Raw genomic sequence first — 19446 nt, 5'->3', positions numbered from 1 at the left:
CTGTTTTAGGAGAGCTCTCATCTTAATTCGCCATAAGCTGAAATTATTCTTCCTAGTAAACTTGTCGATCTTGATCATTTGTGGAGGCATTACCAAAATCTTGATTGAATCGAGGCAAGTGCTTTCGATCACCAAAGGATGACCAATTCCTGTCGCCAATTTCAATTCCAGAAAACCAATCGATCACCGATTTCAGTTGCCAGACTCTAATCAATCACTAATATTAAGATGCCGGTTCCCAATCGATCGCCAATTTCAATTTTAGAAACCAATCGATCACCAATTTCAATTCCAGAGACCAATCGATCGTCAATTTCAGATGTCGTTCCACCTTGAATCCCGCTGCCTTGAATTGGACTTCAAGATTGACGCAATTGATTGCCAAGATTGCAATTGGAAGGAGCAATTTCAAAACACAGGTCGACTTGATCAATCGCAGAATCAAGAACAGAAAAAGAAGTCCAGAACCAACAGAAGCATGTCTCTGATCACAACGCTCTGATACCAATTTGTTAAGAAATTACTAGAAATCTTTTTTAGAGAATTTGGATGCGTGAGGTAGAGTTTTATTAGATGAGAAAAATGGGAAGTACAACATGACCCACTTACTTATAGGCTAAAACAGAAAAGAAAATAACAGACTAACTAAACTAAGTCTACTAGAACTAAAGTCACACACTCGACATACATGTTCCTTCCATTGCTAAGAACCTTCTATTTATGTCTCGTTTTTTATTTATGATAATGCATTTTTTCAATTTCACCATGATTTTTTGGTGAAGGATCAAACTTTTCAGGATACTATACTCTACAGGGATTCTAAAAACTGTCTATATGTTATGCCTTCCGTTCACCAACTAGCAACTCATTTTGGTGAACATACATCCATTTCTCACATGCCAAGTGATGGAAAACAAAGAATATCTTTTACATATCCTCCCAGTTTGTCATGGACATCCATCTTTTCGAACCGTTCAATACATTCCATCCAAGTTTTCTCTATCAGTTCATGGTTCATGACCTTAACACCAATGTCCAAGTTGTCATACTGCAAAATCTCACAAGCTCTCTCATCCTCCTTCATCATCAAAGTCTCCTCGTCCATTTTATCTTGTTTTTTCTCATGTATAGGGGCCTCTTGGATAAAAATATTCTGTTGTCTTTGTTGATGACCTCACTAAATTCTCTTGGTTGTTTCCTTTATGAAGAAAGTCGGATAGTCTACATTTTTAACTTCTCACAAACAAGTAGAAAACCTATTTAACAATCGCCATAAAATACTTTCAATTAAATTGAGGGTGAGTATCTATCGTTGTCATCAATCTTCAGAAAATTAGACATTCACCATCGAATATCTTGCTCTCATTCACATGCTCAAAATGCGTCCATTGAACAAAAACATTGACCAATTGTCGAAACCGGCCTAACTCTGCTTTATCATGCCTCCATTTTGGTCAAATTTTAGGATTACGCTTTTCAAACTGCCACCTACTTAATAAATCGTCTTCCCTCATCCTTACTCAAATATCAGCGCCCTTTCCAACTCCTTCATCATCGATCCCCAAACTACAATTGGTGAAAAACCTTTGGCTATGCGTGTTGGCCAAACCTTCGTCAGTATACATGTCATAAACTCGAACCACGCTCTCAACTGTGTCTTTTTGGGTTACAGAAACGATCGTTAGAAACATCTATGTTACTCTCTAACAAACAAAGTCGTCACCAATAGGGAGGTAATCTTTGATGACCTCATTCCCTTTTCAAAAGCAAACCTCTCCACCACCATCATCATCTAGCCCACTTTCCTAATTACCACTCTTCTCACGAACATCTCTCCTGTTTCTGCATCTCGCAACCCCACTTCCAACACAACTGCTACCCACTCCTCATCGCGCCCTTCACCCATTCCCTATCCCCCATCCCCCATCCCCCATCCCTTACCTCTCCATCGACAACTCCAAACAACCTTTTTTCTATTTGTCCAAACCGAACACCCTCTCTGGAGAATCCCCCAACAACTGCCAGTTTCTAATTCACAAGACAATAGTCGAGAGCAAACCTCTCCACCAGCTGCAAATCCACCCATCATGACAAGTGCGCTCCACCACAATTTCAAACCCGAAATTCGCAGCAATGGAACTATACCATGACCTTCATCCCACTCCAATGCATTCACCGTTGTACAATCTGCCACCATTCCAATTAGTGTGATCCAAATTGGACTCATGCTCTCAATGAGGAAATGCAAGCTTTGTTAAGAAATGACACATGGGATTTGGTTCCAGCAACTCCATCACAGAATATTGTTGGATGTAAATGGATCTTTCGGATCAAATACAAATCTAATGCCTCCATTGACCGGTATAAGTCCCGATTGGTTGCAAAAGGCTTCCATGAAATTGAGAAACTTGACAATCACGCCACTTTCTCCCTGTGGTCAAACTGGATACTGTTCGTTACACCCAATGTAATAAAAAGAATGTATTAGAGTTGATCTTCTATGTGCCAACCATATCACACACAAGCGAGTGTAGGATGATAGGCACAATTATTTGTCTTTATAACTTATCCATGGATGCAATTCAACTGCAACAACCCTCTAGACCCATGTTGGTTGGAGTGGGCTTAACATTAAAATAGCTAACATCGTGAAATGAACAAAGGACAGAAATTCATGTACCATCCTCACACAAATTCAATTGGTTGCCTCTTGATTTCAGATTGTAGCTTCTTATTTTATATTGTGGTCACTTGCTACGAGAAAGTTCTCTTTATGGTGAATAATTAATTCACAAATTGGATGCTAGAGTCTTGGGGGCTGACAATTGTTTTTCATATTTTTATTTCTTAGGGAAGAAAGACTCCATCAATGGAATCGGTTGATTCTTCAGGAGAAGAAGAGTAAGACTTATGAGCTTTTGGTTTATTACGTTTTGCCTTCTATTATAATGCATGCTGATATCAAAGATCCTTTGAGAATTCTTTGATTGTTTGAAACATGTGGCATCTGGAATTTGTCATGAGTTTGAGAATAATAGAGAATGGCTTAGAGATGTAGTATTGAACGTGCTTTTATGATATCTATTGAGTACAACACGATCACTTTACCAGGTCATGGATGGTATAATTATCTATAATTATTATTTTTATTGACATTTGCGATTACTTTCTAGATGGTTAAATCACATATCTTCAATGGTATTGGTTTATTGCTTCGACTTCACCATATCAATAGTTCTGTAACTAAAAAAAATAAATTAATTCTTTTGCACAATAGTTGTTTTATTGTGACTTGTATTAAGTTAAGTTGCTAACTGGACCCTTATATAGCATGAAACCATGAGTTTGCATAAACTGCACTTGTTGGTTTGTATTGTCTCTTTTGGTTAAAGCCTTCGGATATTTATGTACGTGATCATGCTTTACTAAAACATGCCACATAGCTGGTTTAGATACCAATATGATTCTTGCCTCATTATTGAGTTGATTGCGGGATGTAAACTAGTATATTTTATTTCTATGGTAGTTAATCTATGTTATGCACACTTAAGTCTAGCCTTGTCTGTACATTATGGATTCTTGAAGAGGATAGAAGGGGCATTTTTGTGATTTTGGGGAATTAGTCTGTTACGGGGGTTGATATTTTGAATAAAGTGGTTGCTAAGGAGTATAAATTAGAGAGGGGAGGGGGAGGGGGAAGAGGCATCCATAAACCTATATTTACTATTTTGTAAGGAGAGACTAGCCTCTCGAAAGCTAAGCCCGTTTTCTTTCTACAATTAAATGCATATGACCATCGCTCTCCGTATTCCTTTGTTTGTTTGAATTGACCTAGTTCATAAAAAATTTGTATCAAAGTTGTTAAGAATCCGTGGCCCTTAGTACGCTTTCACAGAGGGTAGAATTCGTGGAGAGGAGCTAGTTCAAGTACGTTCCACCATCTCTCGTATTCATCAACAAATCTAGGAGCAGACTCTTTGATGAATCACAAATTGGTAGAGATGGGGACAAAATTGTCAATTTTCTTCTACCATTCGAGAAGAGGTACGAGCCACCTATCTAAAGCAGGTATCACTTCCCCAACCTCCTCCACCATCGGTGATCACATCTGGAGATTTCATCCAAAATGGTTAGGCTATCCAAAATATGTCCGTCATGACAAGTTTATGGTCACGACAGTGATTAGAAACAAGGAGAGTGGCCTTCACAAAGTTTATGATATTGCCGACAAAAGCATAGTGATCATAGCAGCTGCCGTCATTCAAAAGAAAAGAGAGAAATGGGAGGAGGTACTACTTATTGAAGAAAAGAGAGAATCTATGTTAGGAATCGTCCTAAATTGGATGTTTTACTCAAGCCCAAAGTTTTAAAGGTATGTGCAAGACGGTCCAAGAAAGGATAAGGTTTAGTTGATAAGGTTTATAAGGTTTAGTTGATAAGGTTTAGTGACAAGGTTTAGTTGTAAGGTTTAGTTTTACCTTGCTTTGGGAATGTCTAATAAATAGGGGGAATACCTTTAGCTTGTAGGCATTCGGTTATTTTTCTACAGTTACTTGTGGCTCATAGCTCCTCGCTATGAGGGAGGGAAGTTTTCCTGGTTCGGTGATCATCTTTGTTTTGGTAATTTTCCGTTTTTAGTTGCAATCAAACCTTCGTTTCTATCCATCTTCTACTTTTCTGTTCTTCTCATATTTGACTTCATATCATTGGTCCGACCTGCCATTGATCTGTCGGAATTCACAATGGTCCCTCGTTCTGAGCAAAATCGATTGGATAGTCATGAGGAACAGATTCGATAACTTCAAGCTGATATGACCGAGATCAAATCGGTCATTCAATATGTGGAATCGGATCAAGTGGATCAGGACAGACGTTCGGTTGATGGACCGGGAGACCAATCTGGTTTGTTCGAGAAGGAGGATGAATCAAAATTTTTCTCACACCGAAAAATGACTTCTCCTTTTGATAAGGAGGGGGATCGATCGTCATCTGATCATCTTCCTTGGGCAACAAAGAAGGTGAAATTACCCGAGTTTTCGGGTTTCGACCCTCAAGGTTGGATCAAAAAAGCGGAACTCTACTTTGTGATCCACGGAATTGTCCCTCAATTACGCATCCGATTGGCACAATTGAGCATGGTGGGGGTTGCTCAACATTTGTTTTCTATTGTCAATGAGCTCTATGTACCATTATCGTGGGAGCAGTTTACCAAAGAGCTTTTACAACGTTTCAACGGGTTGGAGATTCAGAATCCTTATGAGTAGTTGGCAACGCTTCAGCAGCTAAACTCCATTCATGAGTACATCGAAGATTTTGAATACCTATTGTCGTTAATTCCTCGTTTGCCAGAGTCCCAAGCCTTGGGATATTTCGTCGCTGGTTTATGCGATGAGGTAAAACGTTGGGTTCGACTTCATCATCCTCAATCCCGTCTGGACGCCAGGTATTTGGCTAAGGATGTTAAACAAATGTTGTGTTCTTCGATAACTGTTTCCGAATCTCGTTTTCGTTATCAGAACATAGGAAGTGGTTTTGGATCGAATTTTCGTTCCGACCTGAAGTCGCCTTTGGGCCGATCTGATGCTAAAGGATATGTTTATTCTGGGCCTAACGACGAAGGCTCAATTCCTCGGTTTAATCCTAGTAGATCAGTACCTAATCCATCGATTTCATCTACACGACCTATTTCGATCACGTTCTCTGATCAGATATCAACAGGAAATCGCAACAGAGGGTTTCGATCTCTTTCTCGTACTGAATGGGAGGATCACCGCAAGAAGGGATTATGTTTTCGCTGCGGTCAAACCTTTGGTCCAGCTCACAAATGCCCAGAGGGTAAATTGCGAGTTCCATTGTTGGCTGATGATGAAATTGTCGATGATAGTGGGGAAATCAGGGCGATGGAGGTATTGGAGGATAATTCGGGAGACGAAGTGGAACCACCAACGATGGGGTCGTGTACGGTATTGGAGTATCAGGGCACTTCAGTGACGGCAGAATCGGGAGGTAAAACTTTGAAGATCGAAGGTGCTATTTCGGGAATACCGGTTGTAATTTTGGTGGATAGTGGGGCAACACATAATTTTGTATCCCATAAATTGGTCACGACATTGGGAATAACGTCTCTCTCGGGTATCAACATTACTCTGGGAGACGGACATATGATTCTTGTGAATCAACGTTGTTCGGAATTGCCGGTTTTGATTAGCGGCTGTGAGTTTGTGGTGGATGCTTTGCTTTTTGAAATGGGACAGTTCGATTTAGTCTTGGGTATGGAGTGGCTAAAAACATTGGGAGAAATGGTACACAATTGGAAAACTCAGTCAATGCGATTTTTGTTCGTTGGAAATTCGGTGTGTATCCAGGGGTTATCTAATTCGGAGGTTAAGCAAGCTTCTCTTCACACTTGGTTGAAGTTAGAGGAACCTCATAAGAGGTTATGGGATGTTGCACATGTTGGGGAGTCGAGTAAACAGGACGACGACACATTATCTCAGGAGCAGCAATTTGACTTACAATGTCTATTAGAGCAGTTTGCGGTTGTTTTTCGAGACCCTACGGGTCTTCCTCCTATTCGCTCATATGATCATGGAATTTCTCTAGCGTCTCCTACGTCTCCGATTTGTGTTCGTCCATATCGGTACCCACATATTCAGAAGGCAGAGATTGAAAGACAGGTTAAAGAACTTTTGACGTTAGGGATGATCCGCCCTAGTAAAAGTGCATTCTCGAGCCTGGTAATTTTAGTTCGAAAAAAAGACGATTCGTGGAGAATGTGTGTTGATACCATGCTCTTAACAAAGCCACAATTCCCGACAAATTTTCGATTCCGGTGGTCGATGAGCTTATTGATGAATTATCCGGAGCCCATTTCTTTACGAAGTTGGACTTAAAATCTGGTTATAATCAAATCTGTATGAAACCCGACAGCCTCGAGAAGATAGCGTTTCGCACTAACGATGGCCATTACGAGTATTTAGTGATGCCTTTTGGCCTCACTAATGCGCCGGCCACTTTCCAAGCTATTATGAATGACATCTTTCGTCCTTACTTACGAAAGTTTGTTGTGGTTTTCTTTGACGATGTCTTAATTTATAGCCCTTCTTTGTCTCAACACCTGCAAGATGTGAGTACGGCTCTTCACATTTTGGTCTCAAATCAATTTGTGGTCAATTGGAAAAAATGCTCGTTTGGACAAACGTCGATCGATTATTTGGGATATCTCATCAATGGACAAGGTGTGGCAATGGATCCAAAGAAGATATCAACTGTTTTGGAATGGCCAGTCCCAAAACAGATTAAAGGATTTCGTGGATTTTTGGGTCTTACGGGTTACTACCGTAAATTTATTCGTCATTACGGTAGTATCGCCAAACCACTGACTAATTTAACAAAGAAAAACTCGTTCCGATGGAGTCCGAAAGCCCAATCAGCCTTCGATGAATTGAAACAAGCTATGGTCACGGCACCGGTCTTAGCATTGCCGGATTTTTTGATTCCTTTCATAATCGAATGTGACGCTTCGGAATGTGGCATAGGAGTAGTGTTGATACAACAACAAAGGCCCATTGCTTATTGTAGTAAGGCGTTGAGTGAGCAAAACTTAGCGAAATCCGCTTATGAAAGGAAAATTATGGCGTTAGTGTTAGCCGTCCAACATTGGCGATCGTATCTTTTGGAAACGAAATTCTGTGCGTATACAGATAAAAAAAGTCTCTGATTTTTGCTACAACAACGTATTACGAACCCGGGACAACAGAATTGGGTAGCGAAGTTACAAGCATATCAATTCGATATCTTATATAAGCCGGGCCGAGAAAACAGGGCCGCTGACGCTTTATCACGACGCACGGTTGATGGTGAGTTGTCGTCATTAACGTCAGGACCGATTTGGGTTCAAGGGACTCATTTAATGGAGGAAGCAAAAAATGATCCATGATTACAAAAAGTCATTCAGGATTTAACGAACGATCCGAAATCTCATTCCGGGTATACGGTTAGACATGGTGTGTTGTACTACAAGGGTAGGTTGGTGATCCCTCGTTCTTCCACACTAATTCCGTCTCTCTTAACGGAATTTCATTCCTCTCTTATGGGAGGGCATTCGGGTTACTATCGTACCTATCGGTGTTTGGCTACGAACTTATATTGGCCCGGAATGATAGCCACGTTGCAAGAATTTGTGAAGGCTTGTGATGTTTGTCAACGATCTAAGGCTACTTTAACGTCTCAAAGTGGGTTACTTCAGCCTCTTGATATTCCTAATGTGATTTGGGAACATTTATTTATGGACTTTATTGTGGGTTTACCCAAGTCTAAAGGATATGATGCTCTTTTGGTAGTGGTTGATCGGTTGTCTATATACAGCCATTTTATTCTAATCAAACATCCTTATACCACTAAATCCATTGCAGAAGTTTTTGATCGGGAAGTAGTTAGACATCATGGAATTTCTAAATCAATTGTTAGCGATCGTGATCCTGTTTCTTAGTCATTTTTGGCAAGAACTCTTACGTTTGCAAGGAACGACGTTAAACATGAGCTCCACTTATCATCCGGAATCGGATGGTCAAACAGAGGTGATAAACCGTTGTTTAGAGACGTATTTGCGGTGCTTTGCCATTGATCAACCTCGTTCGTGGGCATTGTGGATTTCGTGGGCCGAGTTTTGGTATAACTCGACGTTTCACGGTTCTACGGGTCGATCACCATTCGAAATTGTCTATGGCCGTAAACTGCCGACGGTGGTTCAATTTTTTCCGGGGGAAGTACGAGTGGAAGTTGTGGGGGAGGAATTACGTGATCGAGATGAAGCCTTGAGGCAACTCAAAACGCAACTAACTCATGCGCAAGTGTTGATGAAAGAACAAGCTGATAAAAAGCGTCGAGATATTACTTTTCAAATTGGTGAATGGGTGTATATGTTAAGCTAAAACCATACTATCAGATGATAGTTGCTAAACGAATTTATCAGAAGCTAGCAACTCGATTTTTTGAACCTTTCAAGATTATCGAAAAAATCGGTCCAGTTGCTTACAAACTGGAATTACCTCTGACGTCACGTATCCATCCCGTATTTCATAACTCTTTACTTAAAAAAGCTGTGATGTCATCTACGGTGACACAACTCTTAACACCTGAGTTGGAATTCGATGGCAAGGATGTTCTGTTGCCGCAGGAGATTTGTGTGAGACGTACAGTGGAACAAGACGGAAAATCAGTGGATCAATGGCTAATTCGTTGGCAAGGGCTGGTCCGAGAAGAAGCCACGTCGGAGGATGCTAGCATAATCAAGGGCCAATTTCCGGATCTAAGTCTTGGGGACAAGACTTTATTGGAAGGAGGGAGTAATGTTATGAATCCTCCTAAATTGGATGTTTTACCCAAGCCCAAAGTTTTAAAGGTATATGCAAGACGGTCCAAGAAAGGATAAGGTTTATCCAAGAAAGGATAAGGTTTAATTGATAAGGTTTAGTTGATAAGGTTTAGTTTTACCTTGCTTTGGGAATATGTCTAATAAATAGGGGGGATACCTTTAGCTTACAGGCATTCCGTTATTTTTCTAAATAGTTACTTGCTCATAGCTCCTCGCTTTGAGAGAGGGAAGTTTCCCTCGTTCGGTGATCATCTTTGTTTTGGTAATTTTCCGTTTTTAGTTGCAATCAAACCTTCGTTTCTATCCATCTTTTACTTTTCTGTTCTTCTCATATTTGACTTCGTATCAATCTATAGTAAGAGGAGTGTCATCAAATGACCTATTTTACATTAGAGGCGACAGATTAACAAAGAATCTACCTACCAACAATCCAGAAACGGGATAATTGGATTCTTGTCTAGACCCAGACCCAAACCTGCGTGTACTCCCAACCTCCAAGGTTAGTTCAGCGGGGGGGTCTTCCATAACCGAAGTCTCGCTCAAAAAAACAGAAACGCCGTGCAAGGGGGCCTCACCTCCGAGTTTGATGAAGATAGGTGAGGGGATTCAATCTGATCCATCGATCTTCTATTTTTCTATCACAAGATCAGCCGAAATACACATGGACCACGAGACGGCCTAAAGCAACCTAGGTCCAGTTACCTTACAAACCTTGACCTCTTCAGTACCTATGTCTCACCAATTCTTTTTAGTTTCAGCAGAATATCACGTTGATCATTGATGTAGCGAATCAACGAAAAGTGAAAAAGAATCTCTTTGTGACTTCTCATTCTCTTTATAAGTATCATCTTCATCCGGGGACACAGATGAGGTTGTTCAACACAACTATTTGCAAAGAGAACTTGCTATAATCTATACTGACCTAAAACTTGAAAAGATACTTCTTCTTTTGACCATAAATCCTTCAAAATACCCCATTAGATAAAAAAAAACATAGCCCATTTTTAGTAGACTTGAGGGAGGTTTGAATGGTGGAGCTGCGGTTAACGCTATTGAAGAAAATCTAAAGGCTGGAAGGGTGGTAGCTCGGATATCACCATGAGTGGTTTCAATTTGAGGGGGAGCACGGACTGCAAAATGGAAAGATGTCTAGATGGGATTTATTTTAGATGCAAAGTTGGGGATCTTGGAAATGCATGAGGGGCTAGTGCAATGGTTGGGCTAGTGCACCAATTGCAAAAGAGATTCAAACAAGACAATATAAGGTCCATTAGTTATAAGTTGGGCTATACGTATTCTGTCGATATGCGGTCATTTGCTTGCACTGCCTTTGAGCTTGCTATCGAGGAGATGATGGTTGCTTCCAATGGACCTGGTTTCAGCGAATATGAGGACCACCTTGCTTTAATGCTAAGAAAGATGCCTTGAAAAGATATCCGTTGGAGGACTTCAATCCAACGAGTACATTGACAGATATGGTGACCTCAAATGGATCTGTAGATTGATAAATTGGCCTCAGTTGGTTACTCGCTGAAAAATTCAAATTCTCTGTGAATGATGTTCGTGAACTTGCAGAATTCTTAAGTCCAGTTCTTGATTTTGCATTAGAAAAGCGACCAACTGGTGAGTAGTTTTAATGTCGTCAATGCGAACTGTCCCGGCTTCTGATCATGCTTTCTGTTGTCTGTGTTTCGACTCTTCTGGTGAAAAGAATAGGTTGTTCTCAGGTGTATAGGAAGAGATGTTAGTGACAAGTGATGGAAGGAACCGCACCCTTGGCTCAATGAAGAAGTAACCTCCTCTTTAAAAATGACTAAGCAACATCGGTTTTGCAAAATAAATTTCAAGAGCCTCTTGTCAGTATTGACCAATTGGGAAGGCACAAATTTAATGGCAGCTGGTTGGGTAGAAGTGTTACCAGGTAAGATCAGTCATTTTATGTTTTCTATCCATCAGGAGACAAGGGGGTTGTCTTGGGGTTGGGGTAATGTTATGCACACACTTGAGCCAAGGCCCATTAGTACGTTTCGGGTTCTAGATGAGGATAAAAGGGGTATTTAACTGATTTTGGGCATTTAGTATGTAAGGAAGGATTTATTGTTATTTAGAATAAATTGATTACTAAGGAGTATAAATAAGAGACACTGGCTTCTCTAAAGCTTGGTCCCTTTTATGTCTCTGGTGAAATAAGTATAATCATTGCCCTCTGTTATCGATAATTCATTGATGGTTGTTATGTATGTATCATGTACGTATGTTTCTACATATGTGTGTGTGCATGCATGTATGCATTTTTGTATGTGCATTTATGTCTGTATTTATATTTAAGCTATTTAGGTTTGATGTCTCAGTATGATTGCTTGATCTATATTCTGCATATTGCTCTTTTCTTTCAATGGTAGAGTATCCTATTCGGTGCCTTCACTTCTCATGGCACCAAAGCTGAGACTCTTAATGCAAATCTGACACTCATCGCAAAATCTAACATCAGTAATCAAAGCTTTAGACCACCATTCCTGGCATTGATTTCCTTCACCACGTTTACTTTCCTTCTTACTGTCGACAAGGATGGCTTTGCCTTTATCATCATTTATAATCACAGCCTCATTAGTCAAATTGTGATTACAGTTCTTAGATGTCATCGAAGTTGACTTCGTCATGTTTTCCCAGTAGCCTGAGGTCATTTGGCTCCAACATCATAGTTAGCAGAGATCACTTCTCACCAAGGCAGCTAGTTACTCTTCTTCTGATTTCTGTTATCCTTGCATATTCTGCTGCTTTCTTGGAAGTTGATTGTTACCTTCTTACTGAGAATGAATTGTGATCTGATTGTGTTGCCATTTCTCTTCTTTCAAGAGTTTGTAGTGTATAGCATCATGAGCTACTCGATTGCCTGGTTGCTCGCATTCCAAGTATTTCATGTATTGATGAGTGTCTATTGGGTTCCTTGTGTTACCAAGAATTGCAAAATTGTTAGAAAATACTCCCTTCGTCCACAAAATAAGTGTCCATATTTCTATCTTAGTATGCCCCATAATACGCATCCACTTTCAAAAGCAAGTGTCTACTTTCCAATTCTACCCTTAATTATGAGATGAGAATTTCATTACTCCCTCTATTATTGAGGATAATATTGTCTTTAGTTAATGAAAAAGTGTAATGATTACTGTTTCGAAAAATTGTGTGCCTTTTTATCATTGTAGACATTTATTTGAGATGGAGGGAGTATGTAGTTCTGCAACTTCTTGATTCAACTGAAATGAAGAGTATAATCAAAGGAATGAAATAGTGGTGTTTTTAGTGATTTTGGTCTACATATGTAGTTGCATTAAATGAAATTCCAATAAGGTGATGTCAAGGACTAGACTCGGTTGTCAAACATTATGTATTGACACTAACAGTTGAGGTTCCCTTGGCTCTTGTTGACCCAATTCTGTGACGTCTCTTTAATTACCTTTCAGGTGAATTAGAAAAAGGAACATATTGATACTCATCTTGTTCTTGTTGCCACCCTGTTCTTTGTATTTTATGTGAAGTTGGAATGGATGATGATAGAACTTGTCAATGTTACATGAACACAATTATTGCGAATGGAACTTGGCCCTCTGAATCATTGAACTTGGTTAAGTGCAAGAGCTTTAAGTGTTTGACCGGTGTGTTGACAGTCACATATACGTTGTCTTTACCTCTGAACATGAGTGTAAAGTCCCCTTTGTAGTTGGCTAGGGACCATGTGTATTATGGTGCATTTGGGTATATATTACGAGAGTTTGTTAGGCCCATGTGGGTTTCTTATTCCTTCAGTTTCGATTGTCCCTTCGGATTCAAGGTACCCTTTCATAACCCAAAAAGAAATTCTACTTACAAAAATAAGTTGAGCAGGTGCACGGAACCCCGCTCGGGGTTTAGTAGGTCGTTCCCTGCCGAGCAGGGATGTTAGATACTGTTGTTGCAGCTCTCTTGCAATGGTGAGTTTCGAGATGAGCGACTACCAGTTGGGAAGCAGACATACCTCCAATCACTTGGCCCATTACTTCTTAGTGCTGAGTTGATTCTTGTATTTCCTCATACTAGTCATTGGGATGCTGTATTCTAGATCTTGAGGTGTCTCAGGGATGCTTCACAATGTGATCTGTTGTACATTAACATGATGCACTGATGTACACCTAGAAGAACAGACTTTTTCATATTCTGATTTCCTCAGAATATAGCTCAATACCAAGAAAACTATCCGATTTTTGAGAGGTCAGAGTCTCTACCAAAGGCCAACTCCCAATTTGTGATTACAAAACCGAATCCCGTCCTGATACCTCCCTCCTCTTATTTATACTAATTGCTGATGTATGCTAAATAGAACCTCCCACCCAAACTAACAATTCTCACCTACATGTTCTGGAGCTTTCTAGAATGCGCTTGCTCTGATCACGCATCACATATACAACTATTATTAGGGTATAACAATACCTGTCCACCAAACTTCCACATTGTCCTCAAGGTGGGAAAAAGTAAAATAGAAACTGTTTCCAACTTATCACATCTATCCTCCGACACTGAATATTCTTGCGAGCTTTTTTCTATTTATCCAGGTGCCACGTGTAATATGAGCACATGTGAGATGAGGTTGTTGATACCTATCCCCTTCATAGGGTTAAAATAGGGCATGTATGAAGCTAGTTGATCATACTTCATGTCTATGCTCCAGCTTGAGAATTGTTATATATATGTGTGTTAAATGTACATACATACATACATGCATGCATGCATGCATGCATATGTATGTGTTTATTATCTTTTGCTCAAAATGATATCTAATCTAGTTCAATTTGTTATTAGTTGTTTCCAGAATTTGATATTTATGATTGATATATTATGTGTTTCTAGACTTGCTATTCAGAGGCTTGAGCTAACGAAAAACGACTTGCGGCAGAGAATTGCAAAGGAGGTAACATTATAGATATTGTGGTACTTTTTGTGCAATGTCCGCAATGATGAGAGTTTTGTTAATAGTATCTAATTTTCATCAATATTAGGCTAGAGGGAATGCAGTACTTCAAGCTAGCCTGGAAAGAAGGAAACAAGCACTGCATGAACGTCGTTTGGCTCTTGAGCAAGATGTATGCTCTTTCTTCAAGTTGAATGCCATTGCTATTTCAGTTTTTGCATATTTATGTATGTTAATCAACTTGTGATTCTACTTTTGCTCCTACCCTGCTCCTAGTTTACTGCCTACAGTAGTGGAAGCCTCATTGAGTTTGATACTCTTCATAGAAGCTTACCTTTCAAAGAAGAATAATTATATTGTTCCTCGTCCTCACTCCCTATGTTATTCACTTGGAATATGATGTTTTGAACTTGACGTAACGCCCTCAGATTTGTGAAAAAAGATGATAGTATTAGTTTTCTTTGAAGTTCCACAATGGTTTTAGCTTGTGAAGCCATTTGAAAAGTTCTTCCATATAACTGTGTAAACTCTGTGGAAGAAGAGGTGAGCATAAGAATTGCTCTTTATGCAAGGAACAAGCTTAGATGGCATGATATACCTAAATTCTGGTGGTTTGGCCTTGGGAAACTTAGTGGCTCCTACGTCGTAAGGATACAATATGAGTACAAGAACTATAACGAATTACTTAAAACGTTGTTAGTGGAATTCAAGTTTTTCTTATATGATGAAGAACCAAGTTAAGTCCCTTTCCGAAATAGTTTATGTAGTTCAAGCTTACAATCTGAGAATTAGATTCATGAAATTTTAGTAAGTGGACTACAGAATGAAAGTTTCGGGATCAACTTGGTTTACGCTTTTGATTTTAGTACAGATGAATGTAGGTCGCACAAGCGGGGGGTCTTCACGGAAAAAGCTGCTCTACCTTCTGGGGGTATAGGTTAGGTCTGCGTACAGATCACCCCTCCGAGACCTTGCTTTCGAGCATGATATATTGCATTTGTTTGGTTTGGTGTTCTTTTTGGTTATGAATGTAGGTCATCTGTTATCCATAAGCATCCATTTGACTTCGTTCTTGTTTATGTAAGGTTAAATTCCGGTAACACTCTGATTGTGTGTCCATCTTGAAGGGAGATGTACATTTACGTTAAAGATACTTTACCTGTGTATATGATACTAAAAACTTATGTAGCTTGATTTGGATTAATGAGGATGATTGTCCAATGTCAGGTTTCAAGACTTCAGGAGCAGTTACAAGCTGAGAGGGATTTAAGGGCTGCATTAGAAGTTGGATTAAGCATGTCTTCTGGACAGATTTCTGGATCCCGTACTATGGATTCAAAGGTTTTTGCTCATCTCTTCTTGTTCTCTATTTGTCGTGTCTGAATTATCAAGATTTTGTGGTCTTTTTCTTATAATTTTCTTGTAAATGAAGACAAGGGCTGAGCTGGAGGAAATTGCTCTTGCTGAAGCAGATGTGGCTAGATTGAAGCAAAAAGTGGCTGAGTTGCATCATCAACTTAATCAACAACGCCAACATCACTATGGCTCTCTCTCGGATGCTTCTGATCGTTACCAACATGTCCATAACCATAATCCTCAACAGTGAGTGCTCCATTTACCATGTTATTCATGCTTTTGTTGTATTATGGAATGAATTGTAAATACACACACACACACACACACACACACATATATATATATATATATATTATTTATGTAGATTTGGGCTTGTGCATAAATCTAAATTTCGGGAAAAGTGTGAAGATTATAATAAAATGTTAAACGGATGTTGAAACAAGCTTGTTAGAATAACAAGCTTATTTTTGAAAATTATTGACTAAAATTTGTTTTTTTTTGTAGGCTCTGTGCACATGTATATGAGTGATCCTATTCAGAGAAATTTAGTTATTATCTATTTGTTTCCAAGTAATGCATATCCCTATGGTCTCCCTAATATTCCTAAAGGAATTTGGATCAAATGGGCTCCTCCTTTTGGTATTTTGAAGTTGAACTAAGATGGTTCTTCATTAATCTACATATTAACAAACATGGTTTCTTGGCTGTATGGACATGTACATGGATGACTCATCATATTAACAAACATGGTTCTTGTCAAATGTCATATGGGTTATCTAGGTTGTATGCATATGTGAATGGTTCACCATATTTAAACATTTACCTTTTCTAACTACGTATGGGGGCTTTGGGCTGATGCACATTTGAATGACTTTTTTTTTTTTATTAACCTGGATATCCAACCCGCTATGCGAGCCGACTAATCCCAGGGTGACCACCTGCTTTGCAGATAGCCCGGAGTCACCGCATTTGAACCTCCGTGGCCACCGGGGGACTTTTATTCCTCCTTGGATTTGAACCTGGGACCTCCAGGTACTTTTGACCATTGGAGCCAAGCTCAAACCAACCAGGCACCACCCTTGTGGTTCATTTGAATGACTCTTCATATTAAAAAAAAACATGGTTCTTTCCAAATCTACATAGGGGATTTCTGGGCTATATGCACATGTGAATGATTCACCAATACTCAAAAGTCAGCATTTTTTCTTCCTCATTATGGTGTGGCGGTTCTAGGCTGTATGCACATGTGGATCATTCATATTGTGGGTTTTGGGCTGTATGCACATGTGAATCATTCACACTACGGGGTTACAGGTTGTGTGTGAAAGTGAATGTGATCGCCTTTCAATCATGGATGTAGTTTTGGCAAAATGTAACCGCCCCTATTACTTTCAACTATTGGATTAAAACAGATGGACGGTTCGGATGGGTTCCCTTCTTTTTTGAAGTGTTGAACCCACCCATATATATATACATATATACATACATACATACATCTTCAATCAACTAGTCATAACTTGGCCCCAACCTTGTTAGCTATACTATGGTTCTGTTCATCAAAAAGAATAGGTAAATATCTATCATGTTGAGCATCCTATTCTCTTTGTCATATGTCCATACATTAAAAATATGTATTTGAGATAGGATATGGAGTATAACCGTTCACAACAACTCCAAAACAAATGTTTGTAGTCATATACCGATGGGATCATGTAGCATAATTGGTCTTGTACTGTATTTTTTTGACAGGAGATTTTTTCAGCAAGATTTTGATACTACACTTGCTTTTATCAACCATGAAAGGAAACAAAGAACTGAGGTAACTAGCTTCTTAACGTATCTGCTTAATTCGCCACGCTTTTAATGTTCATAAGTCATAATTCTTGTATTATGTGTCTAAGGTTGTTGACTGAAATGTGAACCATATATCAAGTACAAATAAATCATGATATCCACTTCTGAGATATTGTTCTCTAGACACAACCTATAACCTTACAAAAAGTAAGCAAGCTGAAAGGTTTGTTGAGAAGAAAATTGTGACCTAAATTATCCAGGGAGATTGGATGACAGTCTGAACATTGATGGTGTTTACATATATTTTATCTAGTTAAAATGGGATACCTAGATTATAATTTCAATGATTTGAGTTTGAGGGATGTATCACATTGTCAACCAAACCCTTCCCTTGGTAAAGTATAGAAATCAGGGGCAGATCATTTCCGGTCTGTGAAAAGTGGTTGAAAGTTGAGTACCCTTTTGAAAGAATCAAATTAGAAAACGTTGACGTATTGATAAATCTTAGTACTATATCTTAAAAGAGGCTGATTCTATGCATCTCCAACACTACTAATTGGACATTATGCTCACTTTGGTGATTATATATTGATATTAATAAACCAGACAATGGCCTCTATTGTTAAAATTGGATATAATTGATATGGTATATGAGTATAATCACTAATCCTTTTGTTCCAGTATGTAACTGAAAAAGTGATGCTTCCTAACTTTGGATAAATTTCACCTCCATCCTCATTTGAACAATGTTCAATTAGTAGTGGATATGTGTTGAGCAGTTTTCAGGTGTAAATATTTTCCATGTATAACTGCCATTAATATTTGGGTCTGATGTCATTCTCTATTAGATATTACTTTTGTATACCCTTTTCGAAAAAGAAGACACATTTGACCTTTTGCATGGGTTACTTGGAGAAGTTAAGGGATAAATTAGTAATAGAATCGTCTTAATATAGGAAAATTCACTGGGAATGGAGTTGAGAAATCTCAAAGGACAAGCATTAACATCTGGTAACAGCAGTAGGCAGCCTGCTCGTAAGCAGTTGGTAGACTCGAGCAACACTAGAAGTACCGAGGCATCAACAAGTTTATCCATGGATGAGTTTGGGAATTCTGCCAGCACGCTGCCATCTTCATCCAGACCAGCAGAGGTTAGAGACTCTACTACATCCATAAATGCATTAAATGAAAACCTTCATGTTGGAACCATTTAGACTAAAGTAATACAAATTGATTAAATGAGAAACACCACATGGATTGTGTATGACCGTGAAGGTCTGAAATTTGTAGGTAATCGACTATCCACGACACCCATCGGCTGCATCTTCCACCTTGGTGGAGTTAACGACCCGACTTGATTTCTTCAAGGAACGACGCTCTCAGCTTATGGAACAACTTCACAATCTTGATTTAAACTACGGGACATCCTCCCAAGATTTTATGTATAAACAATCATCTCCGCGCTAGAACCATAAGCAAATGACATTTATCTCCATTTGTATATCCCTTATTTTTGTGGAGTGTAGATGCTTTTCTAGTCTCTTTTTTCATCGTCTATTTCCTTGTCATTTTAATGATTTGTTTTATCATGTGTAGCGAGTGGGTATTTGTCTATCATAAAAGCATTATTATCTTGCTATTCGAGAATGTAATCAATGAATGTTATGCTTTTTGTGACATGATAGCTTTATCTATTATGCATCCATTTTTTTATATATTACCTTCTTGTTGGTCGTGTGTCTTGTAACAACTCTAAATGGTTTGATGTACGCATTGCGAACGTACCTTCTGTTACTCTATTGCTCAAAACATGACATCGAGCGACAAAATGGGCAAACCGATGGGTCCTAGGAACAACCCCCGCTCCAATCCTGGTCTTGACCGGTTTCTTGGTAAAAATCAGTTAACTGGTTGTATCTCAATTGTGTTTGTCTTATCACTTCCTACACTTGTTTTTCCTATAAGAATGTTTTAAACC

General features: G+C 39.1%; 1 protein-coding gene across 5 annotated transcripts in view; it reads left to right on the top strand.

Annotated features, from left to right (window-relative positions):
• Nucleotides 1–19153, top strand: part of LOC112502739 (rho GTPase-activating protein 7-like) — a 38021-nt gene extending 18868 nt beyond the window's left edge. For 4 of the 5 annotated variants that reach the window (XM_025106735.1, XM_025106733.1, XM_025106734.1 and 1 more), the window contains 8 exons: nucleotides 2852–2901; nucleotides 14258–14318; nucleotides 14407–14490; nucleotides 15546–15659; nucleotides 15751–15920; nucleotides 17424–17493; nucleotides 18425–18619; nucleotides 18759–19153. In XM_025106735.1, coding sequence (XP_024962503.1) covers nucleotides 2852–2901; nucleotides 14258–14318; nucleotides 14407–14490; nucleotides 15546–15659; nucleotides 15751–15920; nucleotides 17424–17493; nucleotides 18425–18619; nucleotides 18759–18935 — 921 coding nt within the window. In that variant the 3' untranslated portion in view covers nucleotides 18936–19153. Of the gene's footprint in view, nucleotides 1–2851; nucleotides 2902–14257; nucleotides 14319–14406; nucleotides 14491–15545; nucleotides 15660–15750; nucleotides 15921–16178; nucleotides 16509–17423; nucleotides 17494–18424; nucleotides 18620–18758 lie in introns of those variants that run through there. The other variant, XM_025106737.1, reaches the window with a different exon arrangement.
• Nucleotides 19154–19446: the final 293 nt, after the last annotated feature.

Source organism: Cynara cardunculus, unplaced genomic scaffold, assembly GCF_001531365.2.
Source record: "Cynara cardunculus var. scolymus isolate 2C unplaced genomic scaffold, CcrdV1 Un_Scaffold_1833, whole genome shotgun sequence".
Taxonomy (NCBI): domain Eukaryota; kingdom Viridiplantae; phylum Streptophyta; class Magnoliopsida; order Asterales; family Asteraceae; genus Cynara; species Cynara cardunculus.
The sequence above is the reverse complement of the archived record's forward strand: the minus strand, read 5'-3'. Positions and strand labels throughout refer to the sequence as shown.